This window comes from Procambarus clarkii, chromosome 2 (genome assembly GCF_040958095.1).
Source record: "Procambarus clarkii isolate CNS0578487 chromosome 2, FALCON_Pclarkii_2.0, whole genome shotgun sequence".
NCBI lineage: Eukaryota > Metazoa > Arthropoda > Malacostraca > Decapoda > Cambaridae > Procambarus > Procambarus clarkii.
Window position 1 is genome coordinate 40929511 of NC_091151.1, and position 26714 is coordinate 40956224.

The following is a 26714-nucleotide window of genomic DNA, read 5'->3' on the forward strand; positions in this document are numbered from 1 at the left end:
CATTGTTATCATTGCTATATTTAGCACTCATTGTTATCATTGCTATATTTAGCACTCATTGTTATCATTGCTATATTTAGCACTCATTGTTATCATTGCTATATTTAGCACTCATTGTTATCATTGCTATATTTAGCACTCATTGTTATCATTGCTATGTTTAGCACCATCATTATTATTATTACTATATTTAGGACCATTATTATTGGTTTTGCTATATTTAGCGCCATTATTATGTAAATATCATGAATATTGACTAATTTGGGTATTATTTTGATCATATAATTACAGTAAACTAATTAACCTCTTAAGTACTCGTAACAAACTACAATTAACCTGTGAAGATCACGTAACAATATAAATATGAATAGTTTAAAGTTAAACGTCGATATAAAGACGAATATTGTGCCTAAGAAGCACGTCTTATGTCTCCAGACGCAGCCATAGATCACGCTTCTGTGTCACGCTATAATCTGTGTCACGCTTCATCCTGAGTCATATCATGTTCTTTGAAATTCTCTCCCAATTAAACTAAGATGGAAGAGCATTATATATATATATATATATATATATATATATATATATATATATATATATATATATATATATATATATATATATATATATATATTATATAATAGTGTGTGTGTACGTACGTACCTAATAGGCTAAGTTTCCTAAGAAGCCGAATTTTCCTGAAATATTAAATTTATACTTTTCAAATATTTTTTCTTATGGAATGATAAAGATTTCCATTACATATGACGTAATTTTTTTACTCTGATTCAAGACTAACAGAAAGTTTACCAGGAACAACCAACCGATAATTAAGAATCTTAACTGTTGGTCATAGTTAAATCTCACTCTCATCCCCCTTGTTATAGTTGTAGGTAAAGGCCAAGCTACAGAGGTACAAATCACCCGTAGTTATTGGCGTGGCGAGGTAGCGTCCCCCTCCGTCATCAGCTTCCAACTGCCGCCTGCTGGCAGGGCTCGCTCTTATGAAGGGAGGTTAGCACTCGCTAATACTGAAACCTCAGTTATGGAAAACATATCGTACAGTAACTTCTTCAAAATTGTGGTTGTGGCGTTATTATTATTGGGAATTATTATTGTTTCTACTGAAGGAGTTTTTGAATGGATACAAGTTTCTGAATGATTCAATGAAAATGGGTATCAAATGTAATTAGACACGACTATAAGGTATTCGTTAGGTATTTGGCAGCTCTGGTGGTGTTGTCTAAGGTGTTGGCAGCCCTGGTGGTGTTGTCTAAGGTGTGGGCAGCCCTGGTGGTGTGGTCTAAGGTGTTGGCAGCCCTGGTGGTGTGGTCTAAGGTGTTGGCAGCCCTGGTGGTGTTGTCTAAGGTGTTGGCACCCCTGGTGGTGTAGTCTAAGGTGTTGGCAGCCCTGGTGGTGTGGTCTAAGGTGTTGGCACCCCTGGTGGTGTAGTCTAAGGTGTTGGCAGCCCTGGTGGTGTAGTCTAAGGTGTTGGCAGCCCTGGTGGTGTGGTCTAAGGTGTTGGCAGCCCTGGTGGTGTTGTCTAAGGTGTTGGCACCCCTGGTGGTGTAGTCTAAGGTGTTGGCAGCCCTGGTGGTGTGGTCTAAGGTGTTGGCACCCCTTGTGGTGTAGTCTAAGGTGTTGGCAGCCCTGGTGGTGTAGTCTAAGGTGTTGGCAGCCCTGGTGGTGTGGTCTAAGGTGTTGGCAGCCCTGGTGGTGTGGTCTAAGGTGTTGGCAGCCCTGGTGGTGTTGTCTAAGGTGTTGGTGGTGTGGTCTAAGGTGTTGGCAGCCCTGGTGGTGTTGTCTAAGGTGTTGGTGGTGTGGTTTAAGGTGTTGGCAGCCCTGGCGGTGTGGTCTTAGGTGTTGGCAGCCCTGGTGGTATTCCTGGCCCTCCTCACCCTCCGCTGTGAATAACGTGAAGCCAATCAGGGGCGACTTTGCTGTTGGCACCCTTGATAACTGCTGGGGAGAGAGCCATCTATCGACGGAGGGTAACACTAACGAGAATCAGAGACATCTGTTGACGGTAAACAATACTAACGAAGGAAGCCTTTTTTTTACATATTTTTTAATTGGCAGCGAGCAACTCTTAAGTTCGATAGCTGCCATCTATTGAATGTAAACTGTACTAGGCTGAAAACAACATACAGTTTTGAATATATCTTTTGCATAAGCAGAGGCATATATATTCACATGAAATAGTTCTAGCGATGATTAGAGCCATTAATTGGTAGTTAAAAGGTGACCTTTGAGACTCCGAGACGGTGACGAAGCCAGCAAACACTAATGAAAACTCAACTGTTCCTCTCGCTCACTGTAGAGGTTACTTTGCACAAATGGGACAGTGTGCTTCCTATATTTCGTGTGGAAACTTTTGACCGGGTCCGTATTTACACGCGCACATTTCAGGTTAGTCGCAGAAATATTTCGCACGGTATTACGTAGTTACCCATTGTATTTGCGTATCTATTAATCGCGTAGCGTTATTGGTCTATTATTCTGGTTTACGTGGGAGGAGAGGGAGAGGAGGAGGAAAGGGAGAGAAGAGGGAGAGAAGAGGGGGATGGTGTCGAGAGGAGAGAATAGTGGAAGGGAAAGGGAATGGGTGGTGTAAGCGGGAGAGGGAAGGAAGTGGGGTAGGTGGCATTAGAGGTGGTGGTGTAGGGAAGGGGTGGTGGAAGAGGGGAGGGGGGGAGTATAAGGTAGTGGAAGAGGGTAGCGGAGTGGAGTGGAGCTAGTGGACTGGGGGGGAAGCGGGAAGAGGATGGTGGATGGCTGGGAGGAGTGAAGAGGGATAGGGGATGGGGTGAGGATGACAGGGGGGAAGAAGATGCAAGTTGGAGAAGGATTTATGGGAAAAAGGGTAAGGTTCAATCCTTGCAGTTGCTTCAGCTTCATTTAAAGGAATTATGTTTTTTCTAATATTGAAACGTTATCATGTAACTATTATCTCAGACGAAAGATAATGCCTTCTGGTAAAAGACAAAATTCTACTGGAAAATGCAGCTTTTGGGTACCATAGGTACAGATTTAGTGAGTACAGCTAAACAATACCTATATATAGAACCAATCCAGTTTAAATTTCTAAGATAAAGATCTTTAATGAGAACACAAAATCTACAAAAAAATGCTAACAAAAATTGTCCTGTCATAAAGCTACCGTGTCTTGACAAGTAGAGAGAGGCACGATGTTATTTTGACAAAATATAATTGTATTGGCAGTAGAGACAGTATAGAAATGCATGGAATGTACACACACTGGCAGATATTTCAATGCACAGTGACATCGATGTGTCTACGCAGTGACACAGATGTCACCTGCCTTAACAACATACGTGTCACCAATCACAACGACACTGATGTCTCTCAAGCATATATTCCTCCAAAATACATCGCTGTATTCCAGTTGGTGAAAATACAAAATCAACTAACACCAAATACCTGTACTTCAATCTTTTATTTTAAAATACTCAGAACACACAAATATGGATCACCTTTATTCTTCATAATTAAACTAAGGCATTACGAAATGTATAATTTTATATATATATAAATGTATGTCAACTACATTGTCGCGTTCTCGTAAAAGGTTACAAAAAAAAGGCCCATGTCTCTAAAATAGCATAAAATGAGGCCTATTTCTGTAAGCCAGAGCGAGTATCAGATCCCTGGCAGCCATATATTTGGCACGAATACTCTCTGGGGGACTCAATAGTCCATTTACGGCACTTATGTTTTAGGTGGTAATACCGGCCTTAACGCCGAAGAACTGGACCCATGCTCCATTAACCTGAAGTTTCCCTACAAAGAAACACATGATTGAGGTAGAATGAAACCCTTGGGCAAGCTACAATGGCCCCTCAAATCACCAGCAATAAAAGCTATAATGGCCAGCAGCGAGAGTTGTGTGACCGTCGTAGCCAGTTCAGGCGAGAGATCTCTGATCAATATCCACTAATGCCGTCGTAAATCTATTAGAAATTCAAGTGACTGGCAACACCGAATGGTGAGAGAAACAAGGTTGGATTAACTATTGTCTTAAGTAGTTTATAATTATTTGCAAGCAATATAAAATACTTTATATCAATATTGGTGGAGTAATGTTGCTGTAAAAAACAATTACGTAGCAACAGAGAAAGAAATCTTAAGGTCAACAAATTGAAGTGATTACCACAACAACAACCAACAACACCAAAACTACTGCAACAAACATAGCTACAAATAAAAAAAATCAAGATAAAGAAATTAAAAAGACAGGCTGAAAAACAAAAGGACTTAAAAATACCGCCTAGCAACCTTGAAGGAAGTAGGAAAATAAAAATATGCAAAATTAAGAAGAATACCCATGGACTGAAAGCCAGATTAAAGACAGTGAAAAAGAAATAAAAACTAAGAGAATAATGAGGGCAACATAGGAGGAGATTTACTAAAGAAAAGGAACAAAACCAGAAAATACTTTGCTGAAGCGGTTAGAGGCTTACTGGAAAATCAGGAAATTTAAATTAATAGTGATATAAGCTGCAGGATTCCAGCAGGTCATAATATGCAGGAGTTGGAGAGAGAGAAATTCTTATTAATTTTCTATGCACCAGAGTTAGAGGAAGATTCATGTCAAAAAAGAAGAGAAAGCAGTAACATAAATAATCAGCAGAAGTTGGCCAAGTCAGGAAACCATGTAAATAACATATTAAAGGCTAGGGAGATATAAGCTTGGATGACATCGACCAGTGAAGGTGATCTTTATGAAGATCACCCCAGTGAAAATGTGTCATAAAAATGGAAGTATGAGACGGGTGAAATACCACATGTCCATCAGTCTGGGAATATCTAAGAAGGAGTGATAGGAAGAAAAGAGAATCAGGACAGCGAAGTTTATAAATAAAGCTGTGTGACCAAAGAAATAAAGCTAGTTCATCTACAGACCAGCACAAGCAGGTGTGTAGATGAACTGGTAAGCCGAAGAATAGAGCCCAAAACGTAGTCAAATAGAGAAATAGAGGTCAAATAGAGTTAGACCCGTTCAACCTGTCGAGTCATCCAGCCAACAATGCAGGGATGTATGACAAGAAGTCACAGGACTATCATCCCCTGGGCAAACCCATTGTAATCCTTCGGATATAAGTAAATGATGATTGGATAAATATTTTATTTTAAATTTAGGAACGTACAATATGCTGACAAATCGCCAGTGTTTCCTGACTTAGTGAGTTTATAGCAATCTTTAATTGTTTATACCTCATTTATCAGTGACTGTAGAAAGAACAAGTTTCCCAAGTTGTTAACATGCCATAAAAAATCGACTAAACACGAAGTATGTGAATGTATTTGTTCAAATGTCTGTCATCATGTTCGGCAATGGTAATTGATCAACCTTGTTAGCTAAATGATATTATCTTTAGGAGTCTTACTGCGATATCCGAATTATTCATTCTCCCCCTCACACACACACACACACACACACACACACACACACACACACACACACACACACACACACACACACACACACACACACACACACACTATTCCATAGAGATTAAAGCACAATATAGTCAAGCGAGTTTTATTCGTGGGTGTGAGCAAGATAAAGTCTCTAGGAAATTGCAGGAGTGTATAGGAGTGGAGTGAGAGAGATGGCTGGCTATTGTGAGCTCCTTCCCAGACTCCCCAATCCCCACGACTTAGAGATTTTGAAACGCGAGGCAAAGAGTGAGAACGCCCCTTTTGTGCACGAATGATAGGCAATATTGCAAATGCGCAGCCTGGTTCCTTTCGAGAAGGATGGGGAAAAGGGGTGGGGGGGGACTGATTGTGGCTGCTGGAATAGATTGTGGTGGGAGGCTAGGTTAGAGGGATGGGGTGGTGTGTGGTGGTGGGAGGGAGTGGGGGGGAATCAGAGTGGTTCTCACCAGGTACACGTGTCCCAGGTTAGAGAACCAGGTTCACGTGTCCCAGGTTAGAGAACCCGGTTCACGTGTCCCAGGTTAGAGAACCAGGTTCACGTGTCCCAGGTTAGAGAACCCGGTTCACGTGTCCCAGGTTAGTGAACCAGGTTCACGTGTCCCAGGTTAGAGAACCCGGTTCACGTGTCCCAGGTTAGTGAACCAGGTTCTCGTGTCCCAGGTTAGAGAACCAGGTACACGTGTCCCAGGTTAGTGAACCAGGTTCTCCAGTCCCAGGTTAGAGAACCAGGTTCACGTGTCCCAGGTTAGAGAACCAGGTACACGTGTCCCAGGTTAGTGAACCAGGTTCTTGTGTCCCAGGTTAGTGAACCAGGTTCTAGTGTCCCAGGTTAGTGAACCAGGTTCTCGTGTCCCAGGTTAGAGAACCAGGTTCACGTGTCCCAGGTTAGTGAACCAGCTTCTCCAGTCCCAGGTTAGAGATCCAGGTTCACGTATCATCCTTCAGAAAGCAAGAGTTACTGAGAAAATAAGAAATCAAATCAACACATGAAAATTGTTTTCTGTTGAAGATTTGCTTAAAACACAGACCTTGTTGAGCTTTGTTTTGCTCTAATCACACTGACCTTACTAACGACTGTCCTCCCTGACAATGGGATGTGATTTGCAAGGGTTCCTGGCAATTTGACATTGTCTATACGAAGCAAGAAGACGCTAAAAGTTGCCTTTCGGGTGCTTTCATTAGGTATTAAGCAATGAATCTCGAAAGTGTGTTAATCCATTGAATATATTAAATGTGGCAATTTCTTTAATTGGGAGAATGGTGATGAGCTGTTGGTGGCGGGGGTGTTGGTGGAGGGGTGGATAGTTCCTGAAGGTGGCGGGGGTGTTGGTGGAGGGGTGGATAGTTCCTGAAGGTTGCGGGGGTGTTGGTGGAGGGGTGGATAGTTCCTGAAGGTTGCGGGGGTGTTGGTGGAGGGGTGGATAGTTCCTGAAGGTTGCGGGGGTGTTGGTGGAGGGGTGGATAGTTCCTGAAGGTTGCGGGGGTGTTGGTGGAGGGGTGGATAGTTCCTGAAGGTTGCGGGGGTGTTGGTGGAGGGGTGGATAGTTCCTGAAGGTTGCGGGGGTGTTGGTGGAGGGGTGGATAGTTCCTGAAGGTGGCGGGGGTGTTGGTGGAGGGGTGGATAGTTCTTGAAGGTGGCGGGGGTGTTGGTGGAGGGGTGGGTAGTGCCCGAAGGAGCAGGGGCGGGGGGGGGGGGGGTGTTGGTGTAGCATTTTGAGTGGTGTTTGCTCGTAACTCACCAGCCTCACTCCAAGTTTGTACCAGCTGAAGGTAATGTTAGCCCGCCCTGCACCTCCCACTGCCTCCTCCCCCAATACCACCCCCACCCTCTCATAGCTACTCAAGAATATAGCATATGACAGGGATATGATGGTAGAATGGTTTCTAGGATATGTGAACAGGATAGGATTTGGGATATGAAAACAGGATAGTAAATGGGATATGAGGACAGGATAGGAACTGGGATTGGTGGAGGGGTGGATAGTTCCTGAAGGTGTATAAATCATATAAATAATTATAATAATTTTTATTTTATTTAAGCAAAAGTACATTCATACATACATACATATGATACAAGAAGATTGATTCTTGTATCCAATACAATAACGCAATCTAATACACAAAGCGTTCACGGGAGACATCTCCCGTCACGCAGGGTGCAGTCGCACCTCCACAGATCTCCAGTATCAGCTCTTGATGCTGGTAATGACTACAAAGGGCCACCACTTACGGGTTATTCATGCCCGTGCCACCTTTTGGGTGGCTTAATCTTCATCAATCATCACAAAGCGTTTGAGCAGATGTTGTTAGTCGTAGTAAAGTTAGCTGAGATGTAGAGTTTGTTGCTCTGAGGTGCTGCTGTAGTTGTGCAAGCCTTGCAATATTTCTCAGGTGTGTAATACATGATGTGATATACCCATGCTGGTGTAGTTCTTTCATTGCTACCTATACTTACACTGTATCGGTACAGTATACTTATACTGTATTAGTGTGCAAGTGTTGGGGATAATTTACCAGTGGAAATAATGTAATGCTTGCTTAATGGTGATATGGTCATATGGTGATAATGGTGAGACGGTGATGATGGTGATAAGGTGATAAAGAAGTGAAGAACATGGCGGAGACGTCGTCTTTAACTTGAAAAAAAACTATAAACACATAATAAAAATTAATCTTTATTTTCATTAAAACGTATAAATAAATAATTAAAATAACATCAATTTGCGTCACAATTTCAACGTGTATTTAATAATACATCAAACTTATTAAAAAAAAAAAAAAGACAAACCTCTGATCCTATCAAAGCGTAATAAAGTCGCTTCTATTAATAAAAAGGCAACATAACTAGTGTTGAAAATAAAAGCTGTAAACAGGATTTAGACTTCTCCCGCCTTCCCCCTTCCCTCCTCCCCCTCCCTTCCTCCTCCCCCCCCTCCCTTCCCCCTTCCCTCCCCCCTTCCCCCTTCCCTCCCTCATCTGAAAAATAAATTTCCTACTCTGATGAGAATTCCAGCAACATTAATTAAAAGAGAATGAACAAAAAAATCCCGACCTATTTTCCAAACCACTCCACGAGATTATTAGTCAATCATATCAGCTGTGTGTGCCTCTCTCTAACATACACAACCGCTAACTTTTACCCTAGTTTTTAGGCATGAGGAATCCTTTGTGTGAGGAATCCATTGTATGAGGAATCCATTCTGGGTAGAATCCATTGTATGAGGAATCCATTGTATGAGGAATCCATTGTGGGTAGAATCCATTGTGAGGAATCCATTGTATGAGGAATCCATTGTATGAGGAATCCTTTGTGTGAGGAATCCATTGTATGAGGAATCCATTGTGGGTAGAATCCATTGTAAGAGGAATCCATTGTGTGAGGAATCCATTGTATAAGGAATCCATTGTGTGAGGAATCCATTGTATGAGGAATCCATTGTGTGAGGAATCCATTGTGTGAGGAATCCATTGTGTGAGGAATCCATTGTATGAGGAATCCATTGTGTGAGGAATCCATTGTGTGAGGAATCCATTGTGTGAGGAATCCATTGTGTGAGGAATCCATTGTATGAGGAATCCATTGTGTGAGGAATCCATTGTGTGAGGAATCCATTGTATGAGGAATCCATTGTAAGAGGAATCCATTGTGTGAGGAATCCATTGTGTGAGGAATCCATTGTAAGAGGAATCCATTGTGGGTAGAATCCATTGTATGAGGAATCCATTGTGTGAGGAATCCATTGTGTGAGGAATCCATTGTAAGAGGAATCCATTGTAAGAGGAATCCATTGTATGAGGAATCCATTGTATGAGGAATCCATTGTGAGGAATCCATTGTGTGAGGAAGCCATTGTAAGAGGAATCCATTGTAAGAGGAATCCATTGTATGAGGAATCCATTGTATGAGGAATCCATTGTAAGAGGAATCCATTGTGGGTAGAATCCATTGTAAGAGGAATCCATTGTGTGAGGAATCCATTGTAAGAGGAATCCATTGAATGAGGAATTCATTGTAAAGAGAATTAATTGTATCAAGAATCTATTGCACGAAGAATTCGTTGTTAGAAGAATCCATTGTATTAGGAATCCATTGCATGAAGAATTTTATATATGATGAATCCATTGGATAAAGACTGTTATACGAGGTGTATATGTATATCATTGTATGTGTAATGAACACATTGATTGTGTGACCAATCCATTGTATGTATGAGGAATGCATTGTATGTTTGAGATATACATTTTTTGTTTGAGTAATATATTTGCCGCTAAACAGTTTTTAAAGAATGATTTCTATACGCAACTGTTTTTTAAGAAAAATATCATAATGGAACAATTGCTGTTTTGGGAGAATTATTTTTGTAGGGCACGAAGTGTTTTTGGAAGCATCTGCTGAGAAAGAAAATTAAGAAAGATTTCTTGTTGTTAATCTGTTTTAAAGTGAAAAGTATAATTTTGGTTCTCTATATTTTTAGATTATTAACTTAGGAATTAATTTTTTTAAGGAAAGCCTTTTTTAATCAATTCAATTTTGAGGGACCTTAATGAAGCCAATTTTATATATTCGAATCATATTGTCAGAATTTTTTTTTGGAAGTGAAGATGGGAAAGAGAAATAAGACCAAAATATTCCTTTACCATAAAGGGACATGCTACTAAGGGAATCAGTGAAAAAAAATATGTGGGAGTGGATATAATTCCAAGACAAACACCAGAGCCACACACAGGCAGGATAACATCAGCAGCATATGGAACGCTGATGAACTTTAAAACGCCGTGTACTTTGAGATGGTTTCGGGGCTTAGCGAGCCCGCGGCCCGGTCCTCGACCAGGCCTCCCTGGACGACCCAGATTGGTTTAGAAACCTAAACCAGGACGCTTTCAGGACAATCTACAGAGCTTTTGATAGATCAGTACTGGAATATGTTGCTCCGGCCTGCTATCTGCACCTTGTGAATCATAAACTAAAATAGGAAAAATGCAGAGGTTTGCGACTATATTAGTCCCGGAGTTAAGAGGGTTAAGCAATGACAATAGGTTAAAGGAACTGGACCTCACAAGACTGAAGGACAGAATAAACAGGAAATATGACCACAAAATACAAGATATTGAGGGGAGTAGACAAAGTGGATAGAGGAAGCTTCTGTAAATTGAGAGAAGGTAGGGCAAGAGGACACATATGGAAGCTGGGAACACAAATGAGTCGAAGAAATGTGAGAAAATACACGTACCCCATACGAGTGGCCAACAAGGGTAATGCCCTAGGAGAAGAGGTTGTGGAAGCCACCTCCGTCGACCACTTTAAGGACAGATTCCACAGATAATTTGAGCGTCAGAATAGTCAAGCTTATCACAAGAGGTACAACAAGATTCGCAGATTAGCACACACACACACACGTGAGGTCTAGCTATGTATGCCCCATTCAGAGGTAGACCTCATGTTTACGTAGTTAGTGATAAGTAAGTATTGATAGGCAAGTCACTATAACGTGGCTGACACTTGGCACCTAACCCTTTCATCTGGAAATAAAGAAAGTGGCTAGGTTCGAATTCGAACCTACGAGGATTCGCAGGTTCGAATCCTCGTCACGGCCCTTGTGGATTTGTTCATTTGTTCTTAAGGAAAGTGGCAATGCGGTCCGTCCTGGACCATCATCAAGTCTTGTGGTCCAAGACGGATCGAGACGTCGTCACTTCCTATGTTTTCAGGTGTGTGGGTTGGGTGTCGAATTCAATAGTTAGTTAGAATAAAACTCTTTGTATTAGTTCGGCTCGCTACTTTGGTCACAGTGAAGGAAAGTGCGTCTGGCCGCAGTAGGAAGGTGGTTGTTTAAAATTATTACACAGAGCCTACATATTTTGAAGGTTTGCATTTCTGTGATAACCATTAAAATTATTTAAATAACAATAATTAGAATTTAACAGTAACTATTGATGATGATAATGATGCTAATTAAATATAAACATAAAATATATTTTTCATTTATATAAATATATCGGTCACTTTTATTATTAACATAAGTTGTATTTTTGTTCCGTAAAGGTCGCTTTTCATAAAATTCTTGAGGTCTCTGTTTATTGGCATATTTTTGGTCTGTATACATTGTATTTTTAAGATTTTTGTACATTCCCAATTTTAAAATCTGTACACTCGTATTTTAAAATTTCTTGTATAATCGTTCCAGAATGTATTTTCACGAGGAAAAGAACTCAATTAGCACATTTTCATCATAATAAAAAATTGATTCAGCCGTTAATATTAAGAGTTTTGCAGTCATGGGTCTGACCTTTAGACATCACCAGAACTCAGTGTTATTGGTCTATTGCCACCACTTAACGTTAACACTGCAACCACTTAACGTTAATACTACCACCACTTAACGTTATGAGTTTGTTATTACAATATTGGGCCGTTCTCACTAGTACCCATAAACACTGCTGTATTCGTGTCCACACTACAGCATAAAGTTCCTTCACTGCGGATGAAACAAGGTTGTTCATCTATCAGTGTAAACAGGCAACATGACGCTGACTTTGACAACTGGAGAGCAACGTTGTGTCTCCTGGAAGCCTCAGGTGGGACGAAGTATGCAATAACACCAGATAAACATGACATACCTTCCTGGGTAATATTATTTGCAACATATTCACACTCCACATGTAATCATTTCTCTCTGAATCTCCTGGTGTTTTTGTCTCTGGGATCTCTTGTTTCACGAGGTTCTGAGGTTCAGTTAGGTTCTGTTCTGTGAGGTTCTGGTGTTCCCATAGGGTTCTCCTATACTGTATGGCTCTATTGTTCTTTAAGTGTCTGCTTCATGCGGTCTCTTGTTCCATGGATTATTTAGTACCATAGGGTTTCTTATAGGGTCTCTTGTTACATTGTCTCTACATAGAAACTAGATGTCACCCACGAAGGGAACCGGAACGATTTCTTACCTGAAGCTCTTAATTATCCGAGAAAGCGCACTGGACTCGACAGACGAATATATTTACTAACAGTTTATATATATATATATATATATATATATATATATATATATATATATATATATATATATATATATTAGATTACCATCAGAATGCCGGCGGGCTGATGGGGAATTAGCCTCGGCTACCATCATCTTTTGTCCGGTCGTGATGGTCGAGTGGTTAAGGTGTCCTGTACACCAGTCTGGTTGAGCCCAACTAGACAGTGGTTGGGCTCCAATTCAGCCCTACAGAACCTCCCAGTGAGTTCAGTAGAATTCCAGATTGCTCGTATCGTGGCCTAGTGTGTTTAGGCATGTGTCGGGGAATCACCAAAACGCCTCTACGGGCTCACCATAGCCCGTGCTACTTGGAACTTTTTGTTACAAGTAGCGAATCTTAAACAACAACAACCAAAACGCCAGTTCAAGTCACCCGCATCACCTCAAAAATTATTTTCATCTACATGAATGAGTTTAGGTAGGTGTAAATAGAAGCAGCCGCGTTTGGGCCAATTGGCCTTCGACAGTTACCTTGATTTTTATGTTCTAAAATGAGTTTGGAGCTGCTGGGCGCCTCCGGGGGAAACTTTGCATGCTGGGTAAGTCTGAAATAACAGTTGATGACAGAGCAGCGTGATAAAGAATTTTCAAGTGATGAGAAAAGTGTATTTTCTCTCGTAATTCACGGTGAACAGCCTCTAACGACCCCCCATTCATCCTTCCCTAATGCCTTACATTAACTAATTGCCAGTGCTAACCAGCAGTTTGATCGTTATTATTGTAATTGTTTCTTCAGTATGGCTGTCCGTGGAAGCGAGTATGTGTGTGTGTGTGTGTGTGTGTGTGTGTGTGTGTGTGTGTGTGTGTGTGTGTGTGTGTGTGTGTGTGTGTGTGTGTGTGTGTGTGTAAACAAGGATAAACTATTCAACACTGATGGTACGCGAACAAGGGGACACAGGTGGAATCTGAGTACCCACATGAGCCACAGGGACGTTAGAAGGAACTTTTTCAGTGTTAGAGTAGTTAACAAGTGGAATGCATTAGGAAGTGATATGGTGGAGGCTGACTCCATACACAGTTTCAAGTGTAGATATGATAGAGCCCAGTAGGCTCAGGAACCTGTACACCAGTTGATTGACAATTGAGAGGCGGGACCAAAGAGCCAAAGCTCAACCCCCGCAAGCACAAATAGGTGAGTAAACACACACACACACACACACACACACACACACACACACACACACACACGTGAACGCTTATTCCCTGATTCCGCCACCCTTCCGTAAAGAAAAGAAAAAATACGAAAAAATTACAAACTTCTGAAGAAATTTTTAATAACCAAGCTCGTTCTCAGAAATCAGCGTTGGGAGATGTAATTGTGTCGAAGGGGAGTAGAAATTACACTTGGCTGAGGGGCGGAGTTATGAGTATAATTTACATGTAGTGTAGGTGTGGGGGGCGGGGGGGGGGGGGGTGTATGATGCGTCGAGCTGTGGTTTGTATATGTATACCTGATGCAATGGGTGATGTATACATGATGCCAGTGGGTGATGATGTATTCCTGATAACAGTGGGTGATGTATGATGGATGACAGGTGATGGGATGAACGGTTATTGATAACGGATGATGATGTATAGTCAACAGGGGGATGAGGGGTGTGTATACTTGATGGTAGGTGTTGTGTATAATTGATGACTGGAGTTGAGGTGTATAATTATGGGAGGTTGTGGTGTATAATTGATGACTGGTGTGGTGGTTCATACGTGATGACGGGTTGTCGTGTATGCTTCATGTGCTGTATACTTGATGTCAAGTTTTTGCGACAGTTTGTATATGAGTGTATTGTATAAATGTATTTGAGTGTATTGTATAAATGTATTTGACTGGAGTAAATGTATTTGAATGTACAGAGTTTAAGTGTATGTAGAAAGGTGGTTGATGGTGATAGCGAAGGGCAGGTGGATTGGATAGTGCGGTGGTGGTGATGGACAGTTAGGTGGGATAGAGTGGTAGGAGTGAAAGGCAGTTATATAGGTGGGATAGGGTGGAGGTGTTGAAGGGAAAGGATAATTGTGGAGATGGGAAGGTCTTTGGTGGTTAGGCAGGGTTGTTTGACCGGTGGGAATTCTTGTGTGGAAAATAATGGGCGGTGTCTTTGATTAGTGGTAGTGGTGGTTAGTGATGGTGGTGGTGGTGGTGACGATGGTGGTTGTGGTGGTGAGGGAGAAGGGCGAAGAGTTAGGCACGATATAATATATATATTTCCGGGAAGGGCACTACAAGATTCTCTGCTACAAGAGAATCTGGATCCGGTGTAGCAGTTATTGTTATGAGTGGTGGGGGAGACACACACACACACACACACACACACACACACACACACACACACACACACACACACACACACACACACACACACACACACACACACACACACCCCACAAATAGAGTGGTAGACGGTTGGAACAAGTTAAGTGAGAAGGTGGTGGAGGCCAAGACCGTCAGTAGTTTCAAAGCGTTATATGACAAAGAGTGCTGGGAAGACGGGACACCACGAGCGTAGCTCTCATCCTGTAACTACACTTAGGTAATTACACTTAGGTAATTACACACACACACACACACGGTACACCACGAGCGTGACTCATCCTGTAACTACACTTATGTTACACACACACATACACGTTCATACCTAGTTAAACACAAGACAAAGTTAGAGGAGATTCAGAGGTATGCCACCAGACTAGTCCCAGAACGGAGAAGTATGAGTTACGAGGAAAGGATATGGGATCGTAACCTCACGTTCCTGGAAGACAGAAGAGTAAAAGGAGATATGATCACCACTTATAAAATTCTCAGAAGAATTGACGCTGTGGACAAAGGCAAACTATTAAGCATGGGTTGAACACGAACAAGGGAACACAGGTGGAAACTGAGTACCCACATGAGCCACAGAGACGTTAGAAGGAACTTTTTCAGTGTCAGAGTAGTTAACAGATGGTATGCACTAGGCAGTGATGTGGTGGAGGCTGACTCCATACACAGTTTCAAATGTAGATATGATAGAGCCCAGTAGGCTCAGGAACCTGTACACCAGTTGATTGACAGTTGAGAGGCGGGACCGAAGAGCCAAAGCTCAACCCCCACAAGCACAACTAGGTGAGTACACAGAGACACAGGAGACAGAAGGCCTGGCACCATGTGGGGTCGCCAGAGGAGCCGCTGGTGGGGTTGAGAGCGTCAAGGAACAATATGACACTCTCAGCTGGCTATTATCACCAAATAAAAACCACTTGGAGCCTCCTCAACCACCCTCCAACACCAACGAACCTTCCTCTCCCTCCCGCAATATTATATATATATATATATATATATATATATATATATATATATATATATATATATATATATATATATATATATATATATGTCGTACCTAGTAGCCAGAACTCACTTCTCAGCCTACTATGCAAGGCCCGATTTGCCTAATAAGCCAAGTTTTCCTGAATTAATATATTTTCTCTATTTTTTTTCTTATGAAGTGATGAAGCTACCCATTACATTATGTATGAGGTCAATTTTTTTTTATTGGAGTAAAAATTAATGTAGATATATGACCGAACCTAACCAACCCTACCTAACCTAACCTAACCTATCTTTATAGGTTAGGTTGGGTTAGGTAGCCGAAAAAGTTAGGTTAGGTTAGGTTAGGTAGTCGAAAAACAATTAATTCATGAAAACTTGGCTTACTAGGCAAATCGGGCCTTGCATAGTAGGCTGAGAAGTGCGTTCTGGCTACTAGGTACGACATATATATATATATATATATATATATATATATATATATATATATATATATATATATATATATATATATATATATATATATATATATATGCTTGGCCTAGTAAGGTCTGGTTTGTTTAACAGGCAGAACAGTTTTCGTTCATTTAAAATATAACTTCCCAAATTAGTTCTATCGTGACAACTTTATATTTTGTGTTGGGAACAATAAGTTCAGATTTAGTTATATGACGTAAGGTTAGGTAAGGTTTGGTTTGTTATAATTTATATTTTAGTTTTGACTAAACATAAATATCGCAGTCATATATAATACAATAATAAAACTTTTATCATTCCATAGGATTTTTTTAATCAAATATTTTAGGAAAGTTTGGCTTGTTAGGCAACTCATATATATGTGTGCTATTAGGTACGACATATATATGTGTATGTCGTACCTAGTGAATTCAAGCCTTTCATTTGACTTCACTTATAAGACTGATTCTTGAAGAAAGTGTGACTCCTTTATCTCGTACATATTCTCAAGAACCACATTCCCGCCTCTAGCGCTAACTGTGACACACAAGGATCAGCTGTAATTTACATCTTTGCAAATAATCCTTTGCCTTTGTCATGTCTCGTGAGTAAAGGAGAGTTATTAACGCTATGATTACTGTCTTGCTTATAGGTAAGAAGTGAGAGTTTACCTCACCTCATCTGTGACTTGATTTTCCTACGCTCCCCATTACCCAAAACTCCCAAAACTGACCTGTTAAGGATTTCTAGTCACGCGGCTTCCCACGTCTCTCCATAGACCTAAACAACTTCACATATGACAAAATGTTACCACGCATCCCTCTCCCTAAATCGCCAAAACTCACCTGTTGTAGATTTGTTGACGTTAATATTCTGACCGTCTTCCCGTTTCCAGGTGACGGTGGGCTTGGGTGAACCTCTCGCTCGGCACCTGAGCTTGATGTCATTACCCTCTTGTGCTATGACGTCGCCTGAGCTCTCCTGGTCGACGATGTCAGGCGGAACTGAGGATACAGTGGAGGAAGAGAAAGGTTAGTTCGTAATGATCAGTTCATAATTGTGCTTGTGGGAGACCCCCACAAGCACAATTAGATCCCAATATAGATCCCTTGGTTCTATATATATATGATCTTGACACTTTTGAATTGTATTATTTTTAGGCAGGCTATATGTAGTGTTAATACAAACTACGCATTCACTTGACCAAACCACGTTCTCACATGGAGCGTTTGCTTCTGGATTTTAACAGTTGTTGAATTACCTAACGTGTTTAATTTATTCACTCCTACGTTAAAAAAGTTTGTTCAAACATCTGTGATTCATAAATTTTATTTTCCTGTCATGTCCCTTGATCTCCTGGTCTTTCTACTGAGCTCGTCGTATTTAGGATACAAACCACAGTCGCTTGGTACGCAACTGAGACTGTCTGGCTTGTCTGGTACCTACATGGTACCAAGTCTGACTTTGGTACCATGTAGGTACTTCTGAGCACCCTCCTTATTACGAGCATACACATGACTTGGTTGGTAGGACAACAGTCTCTTATATTTTAGCCTCGAGTTCGAATCTCCAATGATCCATGTGAATGAAATGTATTTTTTTTTCTTCGAGTTAATTGGCCTAAAAATTTGTATGTCGTTATCATGTCTCAACTCTTCAAGTGTGGTGAGTTCATCATTCATCAGTCTGCCATCATAGGTTAACGCCTCAGTTCTGATATGTGTCTCGTTAAAATCCTGTCTATTTTATCTATCGTACTTTGTATGCGTTTATTGACAATGTTTATATGTAGCTCGGATGTCAGGTTGGAAATATGTCACTTCCCAGGTTCTATAAATCCCATCCCGTTCACTTGATATTGGGAAAGAAACCTTATTGTTGCCTCCCGCATGTCGCATTAGCGTTTTCATTCTAGCTTGAGCTCCAGTGACCAGGACTGGACGGTAGAGCGACGGTCACGCATCATGCAGGTCGGCGTTCAATCCCCGACCGTCCAAGTGGTTAGACACCATTCCTTTCCCCGTCCCATTCCATTATCCTGATCCCTTCCAAGTGCTATATAGTCGCAATGGCCTGGCGCTTTTCCCCTGATAATTCCCTCCCTCAACTGACCACCAGGATAGTAATGGAGTTCCTCCAAGGTAAGGTAATTACAAGGATGCGTGGGTCATTAAGACTATAGCAATTAGAGAAAGGGAATAAAGACAAGGAAGTAGGCTATGAGACAAATTCCCAACCTTTTGGACAATCGGCAATCGAACTACGACCTTGTATGAGGCGATGTCTTTGCTGTACCGACCAGTGCAAGTTGATGGGTAGGAACTTCAACAAGTCCTGGTGCATCCTGTTACAATGTTGACCTGACTCTTATCTTGTTTATATTGGCCCTAAACAATGATGGGTTCGCATCCCGCCTTCTTGGCTTACTTAGTGTTACCAGTCAGAGAGAACTCATCCATCACTGTTACCACCACAGAAACACTCCCTCGAGTGTTACTGACCCTTTAACATTCACCCCAGAGTGTTACCAGCCCCCGCAACACTCACCCCACAAGTGTTGCCAGCCCCCGCAACACCCCACAAGTGTTGCCAACCCCCGCAACACCCCACAAATGTTGCCAACCCCCGCAACACCCCACAAGTGTTGCCAGCCCCCGCAACACCCCACAAGTGTTGCCAACCCCCGCAACACCCCACAAATGTTGCCAACCCCCGCAACACCCCACAAGTGTTACCAGCCCCCGCAACACCCCACAAGTGTTGCCAACCCCCGCAACACCCCACAAGTGTTGCCAACCCCCGCAACACCCCACAAGTGTTGCCAACCCCCTGCAACACTCACCAACAACAGTGAGGTATCCAGCGATGGTCATGGCGGAGGCTGTGTTGATCTGACACATGTACTTGCCGGTGTCCGTCTCTCTGACGTCATTAATGTGGAGGTAGAAGGTCTTCTGGTGCTTGTCTCTGGTGACGGTGATCCGCTCGTTACGGGTGATCACGTGACTCGACACCGTCAGGATGGCCGAGTTCTCGTAGTGGATCCACGCCACCTGCCGGCCAGGAGGGGGGGGGGGGCAGGCAAGGAAGGGAGTGTGGGAAGCCCAAGAGTAGGGGAAGGAGGAGGAGGGGAAGGAGGAGCAGGGGAAAGAGGAGTAGGGGAAGGAGGAGGAAGAGGAGGAAGGGAGGAAGGTGGATAAAAGAATACCTTGCTATTAAAAATGATTGTAAAATAAATAAAATAAATAAATATTTATTGATTTATAATATGGTGAGTGGTAGGAATGTTTGAAGTTAGTTATAATGTGTATGTACGCCAAAAACAATTGCCATAAGATTTGCCCAAAATGCTTCACAACTAATAGTTATCATCACGGAGTATCCTAACAAAATCCGGGTCCTCGCAACGGTTCTCTTGCATAATCATTCGCCCATTTATAAGCACATCTTCTGGCTGGTCCTCCATCTTCACCCTGTCCCCTCCCACTCTCCAGGAGGGCCTTCACTACACTCTTGAGGCAGTAAACATACCAAGAGAGTGGGTAATTACCCCATAATACGGTGTTAAGCACGCCTCGTCCGGAAGAGCGCCAGGGTAAGTGAAATGTGGGTGGGCTGCACCGTAGAATTATTCACGTCGAGACCAAAAACTGGCATTTATTACCATTTTTTATATAATGTAACTGATTGTGACGGGAACGGGCTTAGGTAATGGAAGTGTGGGGTCACGATAGTGGTAGTGTTGGGTGATGGTGGTGGGAAAATAGGGACACGAGGAATGATGTAGGCAGAGAATCCTAACAGGTGATGCAGACAGTGGGGATTCGTAAACATTCGAGTGATACAGACAGTGGAGTGACGCAGACAGTCAACTGACGCAGACAGTCAAGAGACGCAGACAATGGGTCGATCCAATAAAAGTGTAGCATGGGGGAAAGGCATGTGTGAAAGGAAAGACAAGTGATTGAGAGAGTGGAATAATTGGAGTAGATTTATGGAACGGTACTGAAACGAGCAACAATTTTTCCCTCCATTTGCCTCTATTGAACATAAAGGTTTCTTCCATTACTTTTAAATAGCTGCTCTTATCCCCCCCCTTCACCCTTCATCCCCGGAGACCTTTGTGTACAATGGTCACAGTGTAACTACCCAGTGGAAGAACCGAGGAAGCTGATAGACGAAACTCACCTTATGTGTCCCGAGGTTGTCAACCCTACAGGCGAAGCGGACGTTCCTTCCCTCTGACACCGTTTGATTCTGGATCTCAGCGAGGAAGATTGGGTCTCTTGACATAACACCTGGAGAGAGGGAGAGAGAGAAAGATATATGGTGAGTGGTTGTGATGCTATATGAGCCAGATATTGGTGATTTAAAGAGGCTTGTATGAATCGCGATGAGCCATGATGTTATATAAAGGTGAATATGATTGCTGCGATGTTATGGAAAGGTGTTAAGGTATGCTCGGCTGATGTTGGGATGTCTTAGAGGAGATGTTGACATCTCTTTGGAAGATCGGACAAAGTGGCATGAGTAGGGAAAGTACTTGTATGTGATAAGTGATAGGAAATGCCAAGATGTGTGTGATATTGGTCGTGAAAAAGGTGTGAGATAGATTCTGAGGTGAGTGAGAGATACATGGTGAGATGTGTGAGATAGATGCTGATATACCTGTGAAGTAGATGCCGAGATGTGTGAAGTAAGAAATGCTGATACAGGAGGTGCTGAAAGATGTTAGGATGGTGTCTGGGAGTATAAAGATCGTGATGTTCAGTGATACAGATACTAACAGATATTCTCATAAGTTTTGTATCTAGATGCATTGTTGGATGAGAGTAAAAAAGTATCCAGTTGTAGTATAAAATAAATGTGTCAATGAAAAGATTGAAAATATATGTAAAGATGATTGAAAAGTAAAGTAGTTTTATATTTGATTCCTTGTTTTTTATTATTATTCAAGTCTTTACAAAACGCGAGATGGAAAATTTGATAAGCAGCTGGACACGTGTGGTGTATGGTGTGTGTTTTGAGTGTCTTGAGTTACACACTGCACACCCTCCTCCTCCAGCACCCACTCGCACCTCACAACCAAACTTCAACCATACTCTCACAACCACATTGCATATATAAACAACCTAAAACTATACCCCCCTAACTTACATTCTGGATAATCACCATCACTACAAACCTTCACTGCATCTCTTAACTACATAACCACCTCATATACTAACACCTCAATCACCGCACCAACACTCACCTATCCCACCTGAGCAACCCCAACCTCCTCTCTCCATCCCACAGCCCCTCCAACTAACCACACTCCCCACCACCCCCTCCTCCTCTCCCATTGAACCATCCCTCTACCCCACCCTATCCTTTTCACCTTTCTCACCCACCCCCCTTTCCTCTAAAAAATCTCCCATCCGTTAATCATTTCCTTATGAGTAATTTTCCTGTTTTCTTTTACACAAGGTTGTAAATCCGGTCGTGCATCGCGATGTCCGCTGTAAATCGCCATAAGTGTGTCGTTAAGCCGTGAGAGCGAGCGCGAGGCGACGTGAACTCGCAAATTGGTTCCTGAGACTTAGCTTTGTTACTAATGCCTTTCTTCCGCGGCGGGAGAGGTGAATTGGGGGTAATGGGGGAGGGAGGGAGAGTAATATGGAAGAGGGTTCTGGGGAAGGGAGGGGAGAGTAATATGGATATTGTCTAATCGGGAGAAGGGAATACGTATGGGAGAAAGGAGAAAGGCGAAATAGCAGGATTGGGAGGTATGGAATAGGAGATAAAGACATTGGGTGAGAACTAGTGAGAAGAAAATTTGAGAGGACTAGGAAGATGAGTAATGTGAGAGGCGAAGGGATGGTATGGGAGGACATGGGGCTGGGATAGTGGATATGTGACAAAGTGTGAGGCTAGAAGACACGTAATGAAGGGAATAGAGTGTAGAAAAGGATCAAGTAGATAAGAGATAATAGAATGGACGAGGAAAAGAGGGTGGTGCTGGGAGGTAGATGCTTATGTATATTAATCACTTATTCATAGCTCTTTATGCTTCACAACCCGAGAATTTGCTTAAGACAAGCCGAACAAAGAAATGCAATGTCATTGTTGCTGTATCAGTATGTGTGTGGTTGTAGGCATGTTGTTGCAATAACCACATGGTGTGACACTACATAAAGGCATGTTGTTGCAATAACCACATCGTGTGACACTACATGTTGGCATGTTGTTGCAATAGCCACATGGTTCGACACTACACGAAGGCATGTGGTCGCAAAGTGTTAATATTTGTGTCCCGTTTAACAGTATGAGCACGCGCTAAATTAAAGAACATATGCCCGTTTATCAGTAAGAATACTTTACCCGTTTATCAGTAAGAATACTTGACCCGTTTATCAGTAAGAATACTTGACCCGTTTAACAGTAAGAATACTTGATTTCCGTTTATTCCTAAGAATACTCTAGTTCCTTTTATCAGTAAGAACACTTGGGATCCGTTTATCAGTAAGAACACTTGGGATCCGTTTATCAGTAAGAACACTTGGGATCCGTTTATCAGTAAGAACACTTGGGATCCGTTTATCAGTAAGAACACTTGGGATCCGTTTATCAGTAAGAACACTTGGGATTCGTGTATCAGTAAGAATACTAGAAGTCTGTTTATCAGAATCTTCCTTAGACATGTTTCTATAAACAGAATAATGCTTTATATCCCAATCAGTTAACGAGAATATTTGCCACATTTAATAGATTATCTATTATGCTGGATGCCGGCAATCTATTATAATTGATGCCTATAACTTATTTATAAGAACAAATGCCTCGTGTTTGACCTTGACTGAGATAGAGATTGCTTTCTCGTTTCCCATTGAGTATCCATGTGTCCTATTGGTGAGAATGGGGAGTCCCATTTACTAATGAGTATTCCTGTATGTCACGCAGAGACGTGAGTTGGATTCCTTGCCAGGGCTCCAAATTCTTAATAGATTGATCACGCTGTTGTGGTTGGATGTGTGCATCCCTATATATCGTTTGTTTTGCAGGAATACTCGCTTCTCATTTTGGCAATGTCTTATCTCGTTTATTAGTGAGAGTATTTGCTTCCTATATCGCAGTGAGAATATTTGCCTGCAGTATAGCAGTGTAAATACTTACGTGCAGTATAGCAGTGTTAACACTTGCGTGCAGTATATCAGTGAGAATATTTGCGTGCAGTATAGCAGTGATAACACTTGCGTGCAGTATAGCAGTGATAACAATTGCGTGCAGTATAGCAGTGATAACAATTGCGTGCAGTATAGCAGTGATAACAATTGCGTGCAGTATAGCAGTGATAACACTTGCGTGCAGTATAGCAGTGATAACACTTGCGTGCAGTATAGCAGTGATAACACTTGCGTGCAGTATAGCAGTGATAACAATTGCGTGCAGTATAGCAGTGAGATTTATCTGAGTGCCACCTCCCAGGTACACACACACACTTGTCGTTCCAATAAGGGTCGAAGGAGAGCCTGTAGAGAGGATATTTGCAGCTCCAATGGCAACACTTTTAATGAAAACCTCTTGAAAAATTGGAACATTAATCTTGGCGGTTGTGGAAAAATAGCATATATTCTTGGTTGCGGTTCAAGGTTGTGGCTGGTTGAAGTAGAGCTTTGTGGTTGTGGTGGTTGTGTTTGTCGGGGTTGTATAGTTGTAAATGGCACGACACAAGTGATTTGTTGAGGAGTTGTATGTAGGTTATAACTGCAGGTGTTATAACCTACATGTTATAACTGCACGTGTTCTGCCAGTACTCTGTTTCTCCAACACGTCATCAACACAACCACGCCTCGTTATTACACACTCTTGAGTGACCTGTGACACTCTTGGGTGACCTGTGTCACTCTTGAGTGACCTGTGTCACTCTTGTGTGACCTGTGTCACTCTTGAGTGACCCGTGACACTCTTGTGTGACCTTTGTCACTCTTGAGTGACCCGTAACAATCTTTTGAGTGACCCATAACACTCTTGAGTGACCCGTGACACTCTTGAGTGACCTGTGTGACTCTTGAGTGACCCGTGTCACTCTTGAGTGACCCGGTGGGTACATTCAGGACTGACACACATCAAATATATTTAATCCAACTGATTTTTTATGTCAGAGATATTATCTCTCAGCATAATGTGTGTAGATGTTTTCCCGATAATATAATATTCTATTTTCAGTTCTTTGATGATTGAGAGTTGAATAAATGTTTTTAGAGCTCTCTCGAAGGCCTGGCTAATGTTTTCATGTCTTTAATAACTTTAATAACTTTGGTTATTAACTACATTTTTTTAACATTAATCAAATAATAATTTCTTTATAATAACTCGTTTTGTGATAAAAATGTTACATTTTTATAGCGATGACAAATTACATTTTTCAAAATGATTCTCGGTATTTTAATTGCTTAAGTCTAGTTAAAAATATCTGTGAGGGATAGAGTTATCAGGTGTTGTGTTACAGCTTCAGGTGTTTTGTTTTTCTCTATGAACATGTGACTCAATAGTATATTTGTGTTGCGAATCTGAGAAAAGCACATTTTTGGGAATTTGTATATTCTGATTTATAAAGAAAGGAGTTAATTTTTGAGTGGACTTGTGAATATCATTCGCGAAAAAAATTTAGTTTCCATAACAACAATAGATTTTAAATATAATTTTTCGTTCTCATTGTCTTCTCTTACTCATTCCTCATCTCTTATCCTTCTTATTCATCATTGTCCCCTCTCTCTCTCTCTTCACCTATCCTTTCCGTCAATTCTCATTGCTACTCATGTTCATTCATCTTTTCCTGCATCTCTGACCTCTTCACGCTATCTGTGATCTCTTTGTTGTCATTCTCTCCTTCCTTGTTCCATTATCCTATTTCTTCTTCTCCGTACTCCTCCACCCTCCTTCTCTCCTCTGCCTCTCATACTCTCTCCCTCTTTCCTTCTCGCTACCTTCTCTCTTCCTTGCCCTCTTGCCTGCACCTGCACCCTCCTTCTCTCCTCTGCCTCTCATACTCTCTCCCTCTTTCCTTCTCGCTACCTTCTCTCTTCCTTGCCCTCTTGCCTTTCCTCTTCCCTACTCTTCACCCCTACTCCTCTTTTGCATTCCCTGTTACCCAATTCTCCTTCATCTCTCACTGTACCTTTGGTTTCCTTTCCTTTCTCTTCTTCCTACCCTACAGTCTAGCTTATTCCATTCCATTTCTTATTTTCATTCCCTATCTTGCCTACCCTCTCATTATTCCCTTGTCCTTCTCACCCTTTCCTACTCTCTCTCTCTTCCAAATATTTATCTGTTATCTAGTCCCCATGCCCTGGTTCCCCCTTCCATATATGTTTTCTCAACACTTTCCACCCTTCCCTTCTTTACATCTTTTATATTTACATCTCTTTCTAGACCTTTCCCTCCTTCCATCGTCATCATCTCCTGCCCTACCTCCCCCTCTATTTCTGCATTTTACTCGCTCTCTCCATTCATCTACTCACACTTTCCTCCTACTTCACCTCTAATTTCCTCCCTCTTCTAATCCCTTTTTCGGCTCTTTTTCCTCTATAATTCTTTCTTCCTCTGTTTTTCTCTATATGTACCTATCCCTCCCCACTTACTTCTCCCCTCCATCTATTCAATTCACCACGTCTTCGCTTCCTCTTTTCATCGCCTATTCCTTCTTTCTTCCATTCCGCTTTCCCTCTGCCTCAATACCTGTCCCTTACTCTCCCAGCCTCCACCCTTCCCACGACCGTTTCCTACTCTTCCGTCTCCCTTATTACCTAACCATCCTACTTTTCCTCCCTCCGCACCCCCTCAGTCTCTCACTTCTCTCTCCTTCCCTCCCACACTCCTCCCACTGTGCTTCCCTTACTCTCCCTCCAACTCTTCCCTCTCCCTCACAGGTCCCTCCGAATGTTCCATCGCACTCTCCTCTCGCTCTGCTCCCTCCCACCAAACTCCCTCCCACCCCGCTTCCTCCATCACCACACCAGGTCCAGATGATAAGGTATGAAGGCGCTTTTAATCAGCCATGACAGTAGGGGCGGAATTTTACAACTTTTTCCATGTGTGAAAAAACTCTGATTTTACTCTAATGATTCTGTTTTATTATTTGCCAGCCGAGAGTTGATGGATTGATGGGTGGGAGTTGAGAGTTAATATGAGAGTAAATGTAAGAGCTGCTGAGAGAGTTGATGTGTGAGTGTGAATGAGGGAAAGTGATCTGTATGAGGAAGTAATAGGAGAAGCAACCAGTGAGAAAGTGAGACTTACGAAAGGTTCGAATCCTCGTCACGGCCCTTGTGGATTTGTTCGTGAAAGTGAGAAGTTGCAGAGCAACATAAAACAGAAAAAACGCAGATAACTCAGATACGCAGATAAGACAAAACTTATCAGATAACGCAGCCACCTCAAAAGCAGCAGAAAAGCAACTGCAGAAAAAGAAAGCACATATG

The 26714-nt window shown here is 42.0% G+C and overlaps 1 protein-coding gene across 7 annotated transcripts in view; it reads right to left on the reverse strand.

Moving 5' to 3' along the window:
• LOC123748458 (lachesin) overlaps window positions 1–26714 on the reverse strand; it is a 277052-nt gene that overhangs the window by 26586 nt on the left and 223752 nt on the right. For all 7 annotated transcript variants that reach the window (XM_069324782.1, XM_069324810.1, XM_069324774.1 and 4 more), the window contains exons 3-5: window positions 20440–20549; window positions 19094–19304; window positions 17097–17255 (exon numbers count right to left, since the gene is read on the reverse strand). In XM_069324782.1, coding sequence (XP_069180883.1) covers window positions 17097–17255; window positions 19094–19304; window positions 20440–20549 — 480 coding nt within the window. The remainder of the gene's footprint in view (window positions 1–17096; window positions 17256–19093; window positions 19305–20439; window positions 20550–26714) is intronic.